This window comes from Mesoplodon densirostris, chromosome 7 (genome assembly GCF_025265405.1).
Source record: "Mesoplodon densirostris isolate mMesDen1 chromosome 7, mMesDen1 primary haplotype, whole genome shotgun sequence".
Lineage (NCBI taxonomy): Eukaryota > Metazoa > Chordata > Mammalia > Artiodactyla > Ziphiidae > Mesoplodon > Mesoplodon densirostris.
In genome coordinates, this window is record NC_082667.1 from 75,577,871 (window position 1) to 75,597,023 (window position 19,153).

The 19,153-nt window shown below is 44.3% G+C and overlaps 1 protein-coding gene across 1 annotated transcript in view; it reads left to right on the forward strand.

The window, feature by feature from the left end:
* SLC6A5 (solute carrier family 6 member 5) overlaps window positions 1-6,694 on the forward strand; it is a 54,735-nt gene extending 48,041 nt beyond the window's left edge. The window contains exons 15-16 of the mRNA XM_060105218.1: window positions 3,889-4,056; window positions 6,539-6,694. Coding sequence (XP_059961201.1) covers window positions 3,889-4,056; window positions 6,539-6,694 — 324 coding nt within the window. The remainder of the gene's footprint in view (window positions 1-3,888; window positions 4,057-6,538) is intronic.
* The last annotated feature ends 12,459 nt before the right edge of the window (window positions 6,695-19,153 follow it).

The window sequence follows — 19,153 nt, forward strand, 5'->3', positions numbered from 1 at the left end:
CCTCACAGCAGCTCTGAGGGGTTGGTATTATAATCATCTCCATTTTACAGACGGGGAAACTGACACCCAGAGGTTATGTGACTTGCCTAGGATTGTACAACTATAATTAGCAACAGCCTGGGTTCAAACCCAGGCAGTCTGGCTCCAGAACACTTAATCCTAAACACTGCTCAACACAGCTACTCTACAACTAATATGTATAGCAGAAGTTAGACTTTTATTGTTCATTTTTATTGCTTTTGAGGACTATCTTATCATCCTCAAGTGTGATGATGACATTTTGAGATCATCTGACATTCATCTTCTTAAAGATCAGAGCCCTTCATGTGCCAGTAAATCTGCATAGGGACTTACAAGCATATCCTGTCACCTCCTTTATTGTGCCCCAGCTCCTGGCTTTGCCTCCATCTACTCTCCAAGCACAGTAATTGACAGAGACCTTGCCTTTCCCTCTCTTCCTCCCTGGCTTGTAGGTGTCATCTGGGCAAAGGCTGCAGGAAGCTGGCTGTAGTTCCTTCTGGGCCCAGCAGGTGGCACTAGAAACCAGATTAAGACCCTTTTACTACACTGTACCAGCTTCTTTAAAGGAAAACAAGACAGTAAAATTGTAGAGAAAACATATATCTTCCTTAAAAAAAAAAAAAAAAAAAAAAAAAACTGTCACAGAGTGAATTTTAATCAAAACATCTCAATTTCTTTCTGAAAAGACAGAAGTTTAGACAGAAAAACCATTCAGCGCTTACCTCCCTCCGCATTGACAGGAAGACATCATACAGAAGCCCACATCTGTACTCACATTTCAGAGGCTGTCATTTGTCTGAAAAGTCCCACCAGATTTGGCGCATGAGAGTTGAAAAGGACTAAGGTAGATTTTTCAGTTTCTTGAATCCAGGACTGAAGTGTGTGTGAAGGATGGAGGATTACCCATCTCCTGGGAGGAAGACGGGAGACCCGCTTCCTGCTGTTCCCCATCTCTGCTGAGCTTTGCAACGTCCCTCAGTTCCTACTACACACAATTTATTCTTGGGTGGAATCAAAGTTAGAATCTGTTCCAGATTCTACCGACCTTTCCCTCCTGCCTTGGAAGAGATTAAGCTTCAGAGAATCTTATTATATTCTGCAGATGCAGACCACATAATAATAATCAGCAGGATGACTTGTGGTAGCTGCTTTATTAACTATGTCTCTCAAGCTCCCAACCACTCTGATTGGTGGGTGATTCCTCCCCCATTTTACAGTTGCCTGTGCTGAGGCTTGGAGAGGCTAAGGAGCTTGCCCAAGGCCACAAAGCTTGCAGGGGGCAGAATAAGAATGGAATCCAAGGCTACCTAGGCTTCAAGATAATACATTTCTAAATACATTTCTACTACAATTCTAAAAGCCTAGTTGCTTTCATCTCCAAGTGGAGTTTGGCCAATTCTGGATTAAAATAATCCTAATCTCTAGGAGCAGAATGTCAGGGGAAAGGGATTCTAGGGACTTGCTGTGTTTTTTTGAGAAAGTTCCTCAACTGTGCTGTGCTTTACTCGATTTCCATTATAAAACTCACCTCAGAAACCTGTGGAGAGGTCCCTGGCTCGGTGGCTAAATTATCCTTTCTCATGGCCAGGTTCATCTGAGGGCAGGGTTTTTGTCAAACCTGACTTGGCAGAGGGAAATTGATGGCAAGACCAAGTTTGTACAGATAAATTTGATGTGATATTTGTGTAATAGGAAATGGGTATCAAAGGACCAAGGCTAACCCTTCTTTTTTGCCATTTGCCCTTCTGTAACACGGCTATCTTGTAGTAGGCTAGAATGAGCTGAGATTATGGGTTTAAATGACTTCAAAAACCCTGAAATAGGGGGCTTCCCTGGTGGTGCAGTGGTTGAGAGTCCGCCTGCAGGGGACACGGGTTCGTGCCCCAGTCCGGGAAGATCCCACATGCCGCGGAGCAGCTAGGCCCGTGAGCCATGGCCACTGAGCCTGCGTGTCTGGAGCCTGTGCTCCACAATGGGAGAGGCCACAACAGTGAGAGTCCCGCGTACCGCAAAACAAACAAACAAACAAACAAACAAACCTGAAATAAAATTGATCATTATGTGCCTTCATGGATTTATAGAGCTATAAATATTCTGCATGCAATTATTTTATACATAGGCAGATCACGTTACTGAATTATGCACACACATAAGCAGATGTATTGCTATTTATATAGTAAATGAAATGGAGCAATTTACCATAATTACATTAGGCTATACTTCCAATAGACTGGTTAATAAAGCTTATAACTCTAGGGGTAAATATTTAAAAGGGGGCCTAGAGTAGATATCTCGTATAGGAGCAGTTTTCTCAACCACTGCCTTCAGTCTCATGTTGCTTCGAATCCATATATTGAACTGCTGTTGCATTGAAATAATCACTTGCCCCGGCAGCCTGGGCTTTACAGCAATCATACAGATGCCTTACATTTGTCTAATGCTTCACACTTCCGCAAAACACTTCCATATATGATCTTGCCTGACATAATTCCCTCTAATCATTTTCAGGCAGTTCTTTTACTGCTTAAGATAGAATGAGGGAGCTGAGGAGGAGGGAAGTACTCAGGCAGGTACATTGCTCTAGGCGGAGGCCGCCATAGGCGGGAAGAACTCATTTTTCTGAGGGCAGTGCCCCCTCCCCCAACAGAGGCTTAGCTAGAGCGTTAGGACCCCTCTTCTGTCCTTTTCAGTGCCTCTTTTTCCAGCATATCTGTCGCCTTGTTACTCCTCAGCTGCACTAACCAAGACTTCAGAGGGTTCGCATCACTGTTAACAGCCAAAGTGTGCGGTGATGGGGGAAAACAGGCAGACGACGCATCATCACCTTTCTTAAAAGTGAGGGGGGGGGGCTTCCCTGGTGGCGCAGTGGTTGAGAGTCCTCCTGCCGATGCAGGGGACACGGGTTCGTGCCCCGGTCCGGGAAGATCCCACATGCCGCGGAGTGGCTGGGCCCGTGAGCCATGGCTGCTGAGCCTGCGCGTCCAGAGCCTGTGCTCCGCAATGGGAGAGGCCACAACAGTGAGAGGCCCGCGTACTGAAAAAAAAAAAAAAAAAAAAGTGAGGGGGGCTCCTGAGTAAATACCAGACTGTTGTTCCCAGAAAAATCCCTGTGTTGTATACCTGGTGTGAAGTGGATCTGTTATATAGCAGAGAAGTCTGAGACATACAGGTCCCTCAGCCAACTAGTGGTAGAGCTGGGATTAGCCTGCCCGTCCCCGGCCTCTCGGCTCACGGGTTGCTGACGAGGCCCGTTCACCTTGCATCAGTTGAGGGGTGGGCTGGGCCTCCACTCTCTTTGTCCCACAGCTGATTATAGGACCAAACTTCCTGCTCAGCCACTGCTTGGGGACCTCTCAGCCGGCTTTAGAGGCAGCTCCTGCAGATGGGCTCTTCCCCATTCAAGGTGAAAGCAAAGTAGATTTTATTCATTTTTCACATTAATCTAATGGATTTTTTCCTTATGACAAAAGCTTGATTATCCATTATAGACAGTAGAGACACCCCTCTCCTTAAACACACCCACCATCCCCTCTCCTGCCTCCACCCCTCCGTCACCTCGGTGTATAGCCTTTAAAATCGTCCTCTCAGCCAGTCTGTGTGTACAGACACCCATATGCATTGCTCAGCTTTTATGGGATGGCAAATTCAGCATCAGTGGCTCAGTGTATGTCACGTTCATCTCTGTGAAATCCAGTTTCTTCATTTAGAAAATGAAGTAATAATACTTCCCTTTCAGGGTTGTTATTGGGGTAAAATGAGATAATAGACAAAAAAAGCAGCCAACTCACAGCAGGCGTCCAGTACATGACTGTTGAAGGAATACTTCACATCCCCACCCTAACGCGTGTGTTTCTCTTTTCTTCCCAGTTTATCCTTTGCTTCAGCTTTTACCAATGGGAGCCCATGACCTATGGCTCTTACCGCTACCCTAACTGGTCCATGGTGCTCGGATGGCTAATGCTCGCCTGCTCCGTTATCTGGATCCCGATTATGTTTGTGATAAAAATGCATCTGGCTCCTGGCAGATTTATTGAGGTAATTGTATCAGCTCCCTCTCCTGCCGTCCCCTCCCAGGGCAGAAGCTCTGAGAGCTCTGTGCTTTAAAAAAACAAAAGATTTGGTGCACTTATTCTAAGGGGAGACATGGTGATTAAGTGGTTACAGTTGCTACCGTTTCTATTAAACCCATTTTTATTATGTATTACTCCTCTAATGTAGGGACTCAGCCAGCCCACAGGCCAAGCTGTTATTATGCTCTTCCTCGGAGCAGTGACGGCTCTGGGGGATAAACGATCAGAGTGCCTCCTCTCTCCTGGTGCTTCCCCCTCCTCTCCCCTCATCCAGAGCTTAAATCCCAGTGTTTGGTTTTTAACCACACATCAGATTCCCCCTTTCCTGACGTTCCTCTCTGTCCGAGGTGCCTCCCCACAAACACCTATTACGATTACGTTTAAAATCACCCCCCCTTCCTGCTTTGCCTGTGTTAGGCATGGCTGAGGGGTCCAAGCTGATTAAAATGTCACCCTCCCCGAAGGATGTAATGAAAGGTCCAGGGCATGCCTGGTATAAGGCATGTTGGTTGTCTTTGTCGGTTAGTCCCTTGCTGGACCCATTTCCCATTTCTAATGCAAAAAACTCCCCACCCTCCAGAGAGGATGGTAAGGGGATTGCCACTTGCTGAGCCACCAGTGAAGTGTGCTCAGGCTTTTGTTATTCATGAGAAATCATGAGCTCAGACGTGTTAGGAAGAGATCAGCACTGCCTTGTCTTGGCGGTCCAGAGGGCTGCCGTTTAGGACCAGACTGGTGCTGCTCAAGGTCTGGCCCAGGGACTAGCAACATCAGCACCACCTGGGGGCTTGTTGGAAATGCAAATGACCGGGCTCCAACTCTGCCCACTGAACTTGACCCTCAGGGAAGTAGGACTCTGGTGTCCCTTGTTTAACGAGCCCCCAGGTGATTCTGATGCAAATTCAAGCTTGAGAGGCATTGGATGAGACCCAGGCAAAGAAACACCTGCTGATGAGGGTAATGAAGAACAGCTGGGTGGGTTTTGCTCTTGGTCAGCCATATTGAGGAGGAGAGGGCCCCGGAGCATCTCTCACAGCCTCGGGAGGGGAGAAGCCGATGGGAATAGAGCATGTGAGTAAACGCCTTACACGAATATCCACGCGATGAGGAGGTGGCCTTTGTTTTTATTGGACTAAAGATGGAGGCAGAGTTGACAAAGGGAGATGCAGGAGTCTTCTTACTGAAGCAGTGTTCCAGTTTCCATCCTCAGGAAATTGTCTGTTATCTCCTTAAGGTAAATGGACTCAGCCCCCTTACCACCAGGGATGGCTTGCCCGAGCCTCAGATGGACCTCCTCCTACCCACTGACCCAGAAATCTCTTTCCCTCTGAGCAGAAGCTGCTTTAGCCTCTGCTACTTTTGTCTTAGGCTGAAATCCTCTAAACTGATGAGTCAGCAATATACATTTATTATGGTTGTTTCGGGACACAAAGGTTGCAAACTCATGATTAAGGGGAGATTAAACTAACAGGGCTTCCCTGGTGGCGCAGTGGTTGAGAGTCCGCCTGCCGATGCAGGGGACACGGGTTCGTGCCCCGGTCCGGGAAGATCCCACATGCCGCGGAGCGGCTGGGCCCGTGAGCCATGGCCGCTGAGCCTGCGCGTGTGGAGCCTGTGCTCCGCAATGGGAGAGGCCACAACTGTGAGAGGCCCGCGTAACGCCAAAAAACCCCCACAAAAACAGCTATAAGAAGCAGCTTCACTTTAATAGGTAATAAACACATACTTGTTCCCTCTTATGTAGTCAGAAATATGTTTTCTTTCCTTTTTCTAGAAAACGCTCCAGTCAAATTATGTTTTCCATGAAAGGTTCAGTTGACGAATTAGAGACATTCCCATTATTTTTAGCTTGCCTGCAAGAATCCACACTTCTGAACCAAGTCAGAAACGTATATTTTTGTCAACAGATAATTAAAATCTTTGCTCACTCTTGGCAGTGTATCTTTGTGGTTGAGCGTTTTTTTCCCCGGCCATTTATATACTTTGGGGAAATATGCTAAACAAAATCCAATTATTTTGATGTAACAACTCACTGTTGAGGCTACAGAACAAAAGTGAGTACATGTCCTTTGCAGACTGCATTTGGCAGTGGAGAGAGCAGCTTGTAGATCTTCTCCATTTGGAGGGAAAAAATGTATAATTAAAATCTGGGCCCTTTATTCTCTATTAATCTTGTGCAAGGCAAACCCTGGGCAACTCTAATATTGCTTGCAGGGTGATGTAAATAATTTCCAGTGAACTAAACTAAGTCTCCTCTTAACTGCATCCCTGGCCTTGTTAATTAATGGGGCTGATCTTCCTAACTGCTTCTCTTGGTGGGGGACCTCTTGGTTCCAGGAGGCGTTCTGGCGAATGTGGTCACACGCAGTTTGGGGATGGGTGGGTGGTGCCTGGGGGAAGAGGGTGCTTTGCTTCTGTGACCCTGTGTGTCTTTGGCTTCTTTGCAGAGGCTGAAGTTGGTGTGCTCGCCACAGCCGGACTGGGGCCCCTTCTTAGCTCAGCACCGTGGGGAGCGTTACAAGAACATGATCGACCCCTTGGGAACCTCTTCCCTGGGACTCAAACTGCCAGTGAAGGATTTGGAACTGGGTACCCAGTGCTAGTCCAATGGCATGGGGCGGCCCAGACTTGATTCCGTTTCTCCTCTCTGCCTTCCCCTAGCGTTTTCCCCAGCTTTCTTCCCATTTTTCTTCTTCTCTCTCCCCACATCTCGGTTCATACCCGTGCACGAGTGGTGACTTAGAAAAGTAGGACATAGTGTCGCATGCTGTAGCCAGGAGCTAGATGGACCACTTGAAGAATGGTTTGCCTGTGTCCATGCTGTCAGTTTCTGGTGGGGTTTACCCCGCAGGCTCGAATCAACTAGGGGAGTGCTTTCCAGTGAAGTCACAAGTAGATGTGCGTGCATTGGTCAATAGAGAAGCATCCTCTGTGGTTGTCACTGGTGGTGCCAGTCAGGCTTATGCAGCAGAATGGCAGGATAACCAGGCTGTTAGTTTGGACTTACCTGAGCAATGTAGTGATTTCATTCTGACACACAAAGTTCAGGACTGGGTACCTTTGGAGGGTCAGCAGTGGTCAGAAAATGGTTTTGAGTAAGACGAGCCGGTGGATTTGGACACCCCCGAGGTGGTGAAGTTCCCATTTCCATTCATGATTGGGGCTGTTTCCTTCATCTGGACCAACTGCCTCAAGTGTACCAAGGACTCAGATGCTTTCTCTCTGCAAATTGCAAATCTCAGTGAAGAGTTGGTTCTCTCCCCTCAGTTGTCTTTTTTTTTTTTTGAATAACTGTATTTGTGAATTCTTTGGATCCTTTCCTCCACCTCTGCATCGTATTATTTGTGCCCAAAGTTGTACATTCATAGCAGAGTGCCCTTTTTGTTTCTCCATGATGTCTAGCACTGTGGTTCAATGTCACCATTCCATGTTTCTTCTCTTCTAAATGTCTTTGTATGAGCTGTAGCTACCTTGTCTTTCAGCCTCTGGGAAAACAAGACTTACCCTGGTTCTGTCTATATATTATATATATAAGACACAAACTCTTAAAAAACATAATGTCTCGATTTTTGCTCTTCATTTTTTCATTCACAGTCAATGCCGATTGTGGACATAGAATCAAAGAAATGGAGAGTTGAAGAGAAAGCAACCACAATATTCACTGCACTGGTAGTACATTTTAGGTCACTGTATTTACAGAGATTTCTGATAAGTACAGGTTAGGTCAGTAGCAAGTGAGCTAATTAAAGCTATAGCTTTTAAGACTACATTTAGCTAATTCAATTTTAAGAGTCCCCAATTCACAGTACTCATAACCACACTCTAATGAGAGCGAATCATATGTCTGCAGAGGTTGGTGAAGCCGTAACCTTTATTACCTTCTTGTATCCTGAACATACATATATGAGATTTCTATAATGTGATACGTGTTCACGTAGTGTGTACTCGTAGTGGTGTTTTCTGTCTTTATAAATATCTTATTAATCACTGTAGAGATGGTGAGTATAGGATAGCGTAGTCTGGGTTTTGGTTTTTTTTTCCCCTTACAGTGATAATATCTAAACCTAAAATTGTTTCCTTAGGGGAGACCATTTCAATCATTTTCTTATTTGTTTGTCTTCATATAACAGGGTCTCAGGCAAAGTTTTCAGTTCAAATCTTGTATATTGATGTGACATTTTCATCCTGTTGGACAGTAATGAAACCCAACAACAGACCTTAAAATAACACTTTTTTAAAAATGACTTCATTTGTTAAGGAAAAAGGAAAATCTCAACTCATCTTACTGAGCTCTCCCTTTTCTGGGGCAAATATTGTTGTCATTTGCCAACACCGACGTGAACCTCCGGTTTTCAAGAGTAGCCTGTGGAAACTTCAGAAAAGGAAACAAAGATGGGTTTTGAACTTTAGGTTTTTCATCTCTTTTGTCTGCAGGGCATGTTTGTTCTTCCCCCTCCTCGTTCTCTTCTTCTGCTTACCTCCCAAAGCTAGAACTTACTAGAATCCATCACAGAGACTAAATCCTAAGCTTCCCCTAGACTTAGCTTTAGGAAGCTGAGTTGTGGCTTCCCCTGTCCCAGTGTGTCCCATAGCGGCCTGTCCGCCATTAACACTGGTTTCCCCAAGAAAGCCATATTGTAGAGAAGCTCCCTTTGCTGTAGCAGATTCTGCATAGTGGTACCAAAAATTAGCCTCTCCAGTTGATATCTGATGAGGTGGGAGAGGAAGGAAGGACTAACTTAGGTTTGGAAATGTTCTGCAGCCTTTCCAATTTGAAGGTTGAAGAAGAGAGCTGAAATCAATAAGCATTCTCCCATAGGACTGGTATGTTTGTGTCAGGATGAGTGGTTTTTGGCTTTCCTCTCTTGCCTCTTGGCTAAAACTCGAGTCTGATGCTGGATGCCAACCCAGTTTCTGTTAATTATTGCTGTTGTGATTAAAAGAAAGGGGGAAAAACTAATGGATGCTGCCAGATTTGTTTTGTACGCACTGCAAGTTAACTTAATTGTCAGAATGGGGACAGCCTCACTAGCTAGTGTGTTTTGCATTTGGGGGCAGCGACATTTGTATTCATTACAATTTGTCCAGTTAAGACCCAGGACCTGTTCCCTGAGCAGCTGGGTTTTTGTTTGTTTGTTTTTCCTTTTTCCTACAACTTTCAAGTTTTATGTACAGTTTCCTTAAAGGTGGAAGGTTCTAAGCTTATCTGGAAATAGTTACCTTGTGAGTTTAGTTTTGCCAGTTTCTACAGTCGTGTTTAACTTTTGAGGCTTTCCTTGCCAGAGATGTGTTCAGTATCTGAGCTGTTTCTAGTCATCACCAATCTACTCGCGCTGCACCTCCCCTAGACTTGGCTGGGACGCTAAGAGCTGAGATGCATATGACCAGATGGATGTTTCCACGCTATTAAAATGCACAGTCAAGTGGAAGGGAAAAAAATGAACGAATAAAAATAAAATGAGCAGCATTGTCATAAAGTGCCACTTGAGAGTTCCCCTTCAAACTGAGGCAAAAACCGAGTTGCTGAGGAAAGACTTTCATTGGTTCACTGTGCAGAATGGCGGGGTATTTTCCACTTGTGAGATTATTTCCTAATACCAACAAATGCCAGAAACCCATCCAGAGAAAAAAAAAGCCATATGTTAACAACAGTAACGCTGTAATATCCTTAAAGGAGAAAAAAAATGTATATGTCTTAACAATTGGTGTTGTGGCTTCTTATGCAAATATTTGTCTTGCATATTAGTAACTTTTAATCTCTTTAAGGCTGTGTGTTTGCCATGTACAAATGTGTCCAGTCTGGTCTTTTTTCTCTTTTTCTTTTATATTTATTTATTGCATGAAATCTGTGGTCAATGCAAAATCTCGATGACCTCAACGTCTTTGAAATTTCCAAGGTGTTTTTAATATGTCAGAAATGGAATCAACTTGTTTTTCAGTGAGCGGCACTTTAAAAGGACACTGAACACAATGACCCGGAAATGGATAAGACTTGGGTTGTCTTTGCTAATGTTGCACTGGAGTGGAGTTTTCCTTTAATTAAGTTCTAGTTTTGTTATCTACATGTGCCTCAGTGCTTCCTGATAACCTTAACCTGTCAGCATGGTTTTCCCATGCCTAAAAGTAAGATATTTTTCTTTCCTCTTTATTCCCCTTGGCTATCGGTCATCATTCTCTTCTCAGAGACTTGCACAATAACTATTGCTTAAAGTAAGCGTGAGGGCAAGATCATACTGCTGCTGCACTTGGATTTGGGTCTGTGACACACTCCTTTGAGGCAGATGACTCGAGCAAGGGCAGGCTGGGTGGTAGGTTATCTTGCAGAGAAATAAAGACCAAGGCCAACGAATGGAATGAGCGTTACCTATGTTTCATACCAGGCATCATGCAGAAAACCTCCAGGCTGGGAGCAAAGGTTTGGGTGATTTAATCTTGATACTAATTTCTCTGCAAAGTGACCCTAGGATTTGCAAAAGTGAAGCTTCCTGTCTTTCCTGGATTTTGCTTCAACTGTACAGAAAGGCCAAGTAATTTTGAATTGTGGTCTCTGCTCGGGTCACCTCTGAGCAGCCTGCTGCGGAAGAGAAAGTGTTCTCAGATTGGGCATTCATCGCCTCTGAAGAGCAAGCAGTGGTTAGATTTGCCTGCTATGGATTAAATACATCTTCAGGTAACCATTTGCCTTATAGGTGTATTTTATTGTTAGGGTGATACCTAGTAACTGACTAGGAACTGTTTTTTCTTTCATTTTTTTTGGTCTTTTTTTGCACTTTATATGGACCTATCATGGAATAGGTTTATTCTTAAATTGTGTACTTGGCTAATGTCCTAAATGCAGGCATCTTACATGGTCCTGTCGCCTATGAATAAAGATATGTTCCCTAATCAGGTCCTTATATTTTTTCATTAACTGTACTTGAAGAAAATATATTACATTATAAATGATGCATCATATATATATCTTATAGAGTACATATTATATACTGTGCATTATTCATTTAAGAAGTCATTATTCTTGAGGCCCTACCTCAAATTTTGTATTTATGTGTACAAATGCAATTTATGGTATTATATATTTGCCTATTATATACTGATATAAATTAGAATTTATCCTAATAATGTATGAGTTCACAAAACCCTAAATAAATGTCAGTGTTTAACCTGATGATTACAGAATTGTGTCTATTTCAAACCCGTTACCCACATTCTTTCTTTCTTAACAAATGGCCTTCAGGTATTCCCAAGATTGATCTGTTTTGTTGGGAGAAACCTGGAACAGAAATGGAAAACTGCCTTCTTGGGAAAATGAGATATTGCACTGCTGCAGAAACAAATATCAATTAAATTGTTATATTCTTAGCCATCGGAATACACTATTATTTGCTGATTTATTAATCAGCCCTCCTGGAGAAGGAGAGAGAGGGGGAGGGAGAGAGGATCTGGGTGAATCTGAACAGAAGGATTGGGCAAGTTAAATCCTTGGGTGTGTTTTAATGACCATTTTTGTCAGTCTTCAATTCAACTTTATTTCATTTCCGCAAACATTTACGTTGCTCCCCCACTGAGTCGGACCCCAGGCAACACTGAATAAAATATAAAACAGTCCCAGAGCTCATGGAACACAGAGCTTAGCAGAAAGACTACTCATATTAAACCGACACACAAGCAAATAAATAAATGTCATTCCTCTCCTTTTAAGTGTGTGGAGCCCGCACATTCCCTGCCCAGAGAGGGGCCCTGAGCTCTGGTGTCATGTGTAGAGACTGGCAGCTGGGCACTCCTGTCTGATCATGTTAACCCGGAAGCTTGACCCTGTCCTCCTCCAATAAACACAGACACTCGCATTCCACCTCCAACTTCAGCTGCCACGTGGGCAGGCTATGGGCATGAGCTCTTGCTGGGAAAAAAGATGCCCTCAGAAGCTGATGCTGCAAACCCCAGGCCATGAGCATAGGTGTCCATCCTGTGGTAAGGAGACTTCCACCCATCCCCTCAGGCTTGTCCATAATACTCTGCTTCAGCAGGCAGACGGAGCCTCAAATACCAAACTCAGTGAAGACCTCATCTTGAAAGAAGAATGCTCCATGGCATCAGAATTTGGTGCTGGCTTGTCATCCTTGATTTCCTTCCTGTGATGTATTTGCTCAGTTGTGTTTTAACTTTTTCTGGAAAATTCTCAAGCATATATAAAAGTGGAGAGTGTGGAATAATGAACTCCCATGTCCATATCACTCAGTTTCAACAATTATCAACTCATGTCCAAGTTTATTTCATGTATCCTTCTCCCCAGTCTCAAATGAAACTTTATTTCTTTGGTGTATTTCAAAGTAGAGCCCAGACACCATGGAATTTCACTTGGAAATGCGCTGTTGTGTTTTTATAGCCCTATATTATTTTTTTTTTAATGGAAGTATGGTTGATTTACAATGATGTGTTAGTTTCAGGTGTACAGCAAAGTGATTCAGTTATACGAATGTGTATGTTTATATATATTCTTTTTCAGATTCTTTTCCGTTATAGGTTATTAGAAAATGTTGAGTTCAGTTCCCTGTGCTATACAGTGGGTCCTTGTTGGTTATCTAGTTTATATATAGTAGTAGAGTATATATATGTATGTACCCCTTTAAACAGTCTTTCCCTAAATGGGGATGATGATGATGAAGTGTGGGAAGCTTAGCGCCCACACATCTGGAGCAGGTTGATCTACTCTGGGCTGTTAAAGAGGGTACAAGGATCTGTCTGGAAGGAGCTAACAGTGTTTGCTCTGATACCTCCCCTGGCTTCCTGCGTCCAGTCTTTCATCTTGTTTTCATTTGTTTGGCAACTATTCCTCCCCCTGGACTTTGTGGCTATTTTCCTAAGGAGCTCACTCCTGCCCCTTTGTTCTCTGCTTTTGTTCATGCCTCCTTCCTCCGTCTCCCCAGATGTCTCTCCTGGAACCAGACATTCAGAATCTCACAGCTGCATAGAAGTCCAAGGTCATTTATTCCAGCATCTCTGATACACAGATTCTTCTATGACAGTCTGTTTTGTGGGAACTGGATTTACAAGGCAATGCAAGGAGGGTGGGTAGTCGCTGTCTGAAAGGTTCACCATAGGAGCCTTTTATAGGAGAAAGCTCCTCCAGTGCCTTTCTCAACTTGACAAAAGTGGATTTACTTCTCTGAGTTACACAGTCTACTGCATAAACTGAGACTGTGTGTGGTTTGGGCTGCTCCTTTCTTGCCTTTTAGTGTAATCTGTAATTTTATGAGAATTTTCATATTGTAAGTCATTGAACCCAGCCCCATTCCCTTTTGCAGAAAACTTCTCCTGTTGCTTGTAGGATGAGGAGAAAATAACATCTGGAATATAGTGTGGATCGGCATTGAAACAATCACATTTTCATCATTATTGATCCATTCACTCATGTATTTACTTTTACCCTCTACTCAATGTCTTAATTATGTTAAGATGGTAATATAGTTCCAGTACCTAATAATTTGTGACACAGTAGGTAATAAATACATTTTTTAATCAAATGAGCAAATACTCAGTACTGGCTCTGTACAAGGAACAGAGCTCAGTGTTACAACATGTAGGAAAAACACGAGTAAGACTTGGTCTCTCCCTCCAGGTTACTCAGAGTGAGTGGGGCTTTAAGACAGGTACACAAGTTGCCATGACACACAGTGGCAAGTACCAAGTGTGGCCACAGGATTTAGGACAAGAACATACTGAGGGGATGCAGAGGAAGAAATGCCTTCTGGCTGAGAGGATTAGACAGGACTTCAGGAGATAGGGACATGGGGAGGGTTTTGACCATGAGGAAGGTATTAGGATGAGCTTCCCAGGTGGATGAAAGCAAGTGAGTGATGGTATGAGGATAGGACTCTTTCAAGGAAGAGTGGTGGGCGAAATTGGAAAGTATCACATATGCTTGTGGAAGTGAGAACTAAGGCTGAAAATAGAGTGTAGGGCTTGACAGTCAGGTGCCTTCAGTGGCAACAAGAAGAGTTCAGAGGCTACCAGGGACGGTTATTGAATCATGGAGAGATATTTCCCAGCAGAGGCATCCATGATGCCAGAGACAAAGCACTGTCCTGAGTTCAAGTGCCAGCTCTATATCTTATTAGCACAGTCTCAGTTTTCTTACTGGTACAGTTGGAAAACTTATACCCATCTCACATAATTGCTATGAGCATTAAGTTAAAATCTGTATGTGCAAATTTAACACCACAGATAAATGTTGGATATTTACTGTTAGAGTCAGATCTGTGCATTAGGAATATTGGCCTGGTCACAGTGTCAAGGATGGGTGGAAGTGGGGAGAGACCTGGGGCAAGAACACTGGTTTGGGCAAGAAACCAGCCTTTTCAAAATGTTAGAAGGAACACCAAGACACCAGGTCATAAACCTAGAAACATAGGGGTCTGTTTACAGGTAATCTCCTTTCTGACTGATGTGACTGGGGCCATCAGGGGTTATATTTAAAAATGTGAGCAATCAGCATGGAGATGACACGAGCCAATAGGGACAGAGGCTGGAGCATGGTCCTGGAGACTCTTGCCCTGCCAGGTGCTGCCATGTTAGTTTCTGGATCTTGGCAAATTCTCAGAGTCCAGGGGAGATGCTGGGACAGGTGGGGCCTTGAGGTGGGACTCAGGATTCTCAGGACAGCCTGGATATTCTTATCCCATTACTTGGTTCCTCCTGCTTTCTCCTCTCACTCAGGAAGGGGAGGCTAAGGCATTCTGTGGTTATTTATGAGGGATACTCACTTGTACCATTTGCATCTAGACTGCATGCCATCTGCATCCCATGCTGGTGTTGGGGAGAGATGCACCGAGAGAGCTTTGGGTGCTACCTTCCACGGTTGTATGAATTTGATCTTTCTTGGCTGTGGGTTTTTTTTTTTTTTTTTTTTTCGGTATGCGGGCCTCTCACCATTGTGGCCTCTCCCATTGCGGAGCACAGGCTCCGGACGCACAGGCCCAGCAGCCATGGCTCATGGGCCCACCCGCTCCGCGGCATGTGGGATGTTCCCAGACCGGGGCACGAACCCGTGTCCCCTGCATCAGCAGGCGGACTCTCAACCACTGCGCCACCAGGGAAGCCCTGGCTGTGGGTTTTGAGAAGAGACCATAATAAAAAAAAAAAATCACTCTGCCCTACCTGCTTGAAAGTGGAGAGCACTGCTAAGCATAGGCTTGTGACAATCTCGGTGTGCGGTCCTTCTCTTTTCCTGCTTTCCGATGAGTGCTTCTTATACACCCTGTGTCTTGGGGTAAGGGTAAGAATGATGATGAACTTGCACTAGACCGGTATTGGTATTTTGCAAAGCTGGAACAATGTGAGGGAGTGCCATAGAGACTGAATTTCTCTGAACTTCTTTCTTGCCTTCCTCAGTAACATTTCTGACTTTAGCTAGGCTTGTTGTCACCCATTCAAAACATGACGTTCCCTAGTTCCCTTGCAGCCAGGTATGGTAGATGGACTACTGGCTCTACTTGTTCTCACCCCAATCTGAATCACATCCGGGTTATGTCCTCATTGTGGACAGATTGTACTTGTCCCTTGACTTTACTAGCATGTAAGCAGAAGTGACAGTGTTCCAGGTTTGAGTCTAGACCTTAGGAGACCTGGCCTGTTTCCACCTCCTCTTTGTGCTTTGAGAAGGACATGTCCTGGCTAGCCCAGTGGTCCAAGGAAGATGAAAGACGTGGGACAGAGTCATTCAGCTGACACACAGATCTGCTGTGAGAAGTGGGATCAGCTCAGCCACTGTAGCCTGAAGCACACATGCCTGAATGAGACTGAATGAGCTGAATCCTCGCCAACCTGCAGATGTGTGGGAGTAAATGCTTAGTGTTGGATGCCACTGAAATTTAGTGGTTGTTTGTTATGCTGCAGCAGCTAACAGATACATAGGGAGTGACCATGTGACTAGGTTCTGCCCAAGTTTGAGTGGAAGTGATACATGGGGCTCCTAGGCATACCCTTCTCCTTATTCTCTTCCATATTTGCTGTCTGGAATGTGGATATAATGGCTGGAGTACCAGTAGCCATACTGAACCATGAGGACAAGAACTGCATTCTAGGAATGATGGAGCAGAGATCTGGGAAGAGCCTGGCTCCCTGTGGACTTCATAGAGCCACTAAATTAAACCTGGTTCACTCAACTCTAGGATATTCTTTTTTGCCTGAGAGAGTCTTAAACGTCTCTTATGTAAGTTATTACTTGGGAGTTTTTCCTGTTATATGAAGGCAGATAGAATCCTTACTGATAATAGGTAATAAAATGAACTGGGCTGACTAGAAGGAGACCCAGGGAACTGCTGGGAGATGTGGGAGAGTTTAATGTTACTTTGTTGGCGAGGAGAATTTTCATGGCCTGTGACTCTGGAAAGCAGTCTTAAAAGTATTGGAAATGACCATTTCTGTTTTATGTATTGTAGATGGGCAGAGCCAGTCTCAGGAACTGATGTGATAGGTTGTTGCCTAAAGTACCTAGAGCAGGCTATCCCTGTTCAAAAATACCTCTCCCACTATAGTATCCCACGGCCTGAATTTCCTCCAGTAGATATTCATTGCTTTGTGTCAACAGGCCGGCTCATTGATGTGGTTCTTTAGTGAGGGATGCTCCATCTTCCCTAATTCAGCGTAAGTACAAAAGGATGCCTTCCTCCTAATTTTCCTGCAGAGTGACGGTAACACTGTTGAGAACATGGGCCTTCTACCAGGAATAAAGGCTCATTTTCAGTCCTGGAAAAGAAGGCTGGTGAGAACTTTGTGGGCAGCTCAGGGCCACGGGACAATAGAAGGAGGCTTTATGGAGGAAAGTTTGAGAGTTGATCAAGGGGATTATTTCTTCCCCAACCTTTTGGTTTCCAAGTGAGGGATTTTCCTTAGACCCTCCTGACCCTTTACTATACTCCCTACTCTCTCCACTTTTATAGAGGAGTCAGATGGCCACTGGTCCTCATTTCTCAATGAGCTCTCTTTCACTTTCTCTCTCCACCCTGATCAGTGAGAGCAGATGGCTGTGCCAAGGTCCAGCCTGGAGGGAAGGCAGATGGCCAGTCCATTCTGGCTTTCACACGAGGCTGTGCTCTCCCAACACTGTCTCTATATTCATAAAGGCCATGTTTGGCCTCCTGCTAACTCTTTTATTTCTCAGTTTGTCAGAACTCATGCAGGAGATAGGGTTGCTATGTATTATTAGTCTCCCACAAGACCTCAACGAGGAGACTGAATCCACAGGCTTTAGCCCAGGAGAAGTGGTATAGCTCAACTGTTAAGTGCACAGATTCTGCAGTCCTACTGTCTGGGTTTGAAGCTTTGCTCGGGCACACGTTTGACAAATGGCTCAGTTTCCATATCTATAAAATGGGTATAATAATCCCACCTACTTAATTGAGCTGCTTTGAGGAATAAATCCATAGAAAGCACTTGGCTCAGTAACCCACACCTAGTTACACTTAATAAATGGAGCCATTATCATTCTGGTTAGTGCTGGGGCAAGGTCTGCTTCTAGGGTCTGTTAGAGGATAGGGTTTCTGCTCTCCCCTGGTTATAGGAATGGACATGTACTTATATCACACTTAAAACCTGGATATTATGTACACCTTGGTCCTTATCCTTAGAAACTCAAAACTCAGATTATTGATTTTATGGATTAGGAGAGTTTCATCCAAAAGAATTATGAGATGCCTTTATCTATATGTCTATGTACAGATTTTTCTACGTCTTCCTATGGACTTACACCTAGCTTTGTTCTAAAATGTCTTTGAAGCTGCAAGACAGAAGGACAATAGTTATCTTCACAAAATATGGGTCCCTCTAATCTGGATGTCACTGAAATTGATTGTAGTAATTGGAGTAGGGAATACATTTTTTGTGTGTAGAATCCTTATATTCATATTGAAACAGAGGTATGGGTGTGAATATATTCATTTACCCCTCTTTACGATTGCATGTGCATTTCAGGAAATGAAAATACCCACCCAGGTCCAGGCGTGCATAGTTCTAGAGAGTTTGGGGCTTGCTGGGTTTGTGAAGGAAACTTGGGAGTTTTTGCACTTCCCTGGGCTCTGTCAGCAAATTGGCACTTGTGTTAGTTTCCTAAGGCTGCTACAAAGCACTGTAAACCGGAAGGCTTAAAAATAACAGACATTTGGTCTCTCTCAGTTCTGGAGGTTAGAAGTCTGAAATCAAGGTGTTGGCAGGTCCATGCTCTCTCCAAAGCCTCTAGGGGGAGGATCCTTCCCTGCCTCTTCCAGCTTCTGGTGGCCCCAGGCACTCTCTGGCTCGCAGCCCTTCAGTGTCTGCCTGTCACATGCTGACATCTGTTACGTCTCTGTCTTCACATGGCATTTTCCTCTTCCTATAAGGACACCAGTCACATTGAATTAGGACCCACTAATGACCTCATCTTCACCTGATGACATCTGTAAAGACTCAATTTCCAAATAAGGTCACATTCATAGGCACTGGGAATTAGGACTTCAACATATCTTTTTGGGGGGACACAATCCTATCCATAACAGCACTATCCTCTATTCTCTCCAGTTTTACAAGGAAATGTGTTGTGCACCCATAAATATGAAGGTAGTTGGAAGGCTGTCTGGACAAAGGAGAGTGACTTATGGAGGGGGACTGGAGGGCAGTATATGAGATGGAAAGTTTCTCAGCCTTGGATACTAAGAAGGAGTCTTCCTCATTCTTCCTCTGTGGAATCCGCTGCCCTCCATAGAGTCAGCAGTGGAGCAGCTCTGAGGGCCAGTGGGACATGGCAGTCTTACTGTTGCCTTGATGATGGTCAATGAGAAATGTCAGTTCTCTATGCTGCTTCCTGGGAGAACATCCATTGATTCATTCAACAAAGGTTTATTGAGCTCCTAAAATGTGCCAGGCACTGTTCTAGGTAGAGAGATATGGCAGTGAACAAGGAAGACGAAAATCCTACTCTTGTGGCATTCTCTGGGGGGAGACAGAATAAAGGTCAACAAATCAATTGATATTTCAGATAGTAGTAAGCACTATAAAAAAATAAAGCAGGGTTAGGAGACAGAGAGCCATGG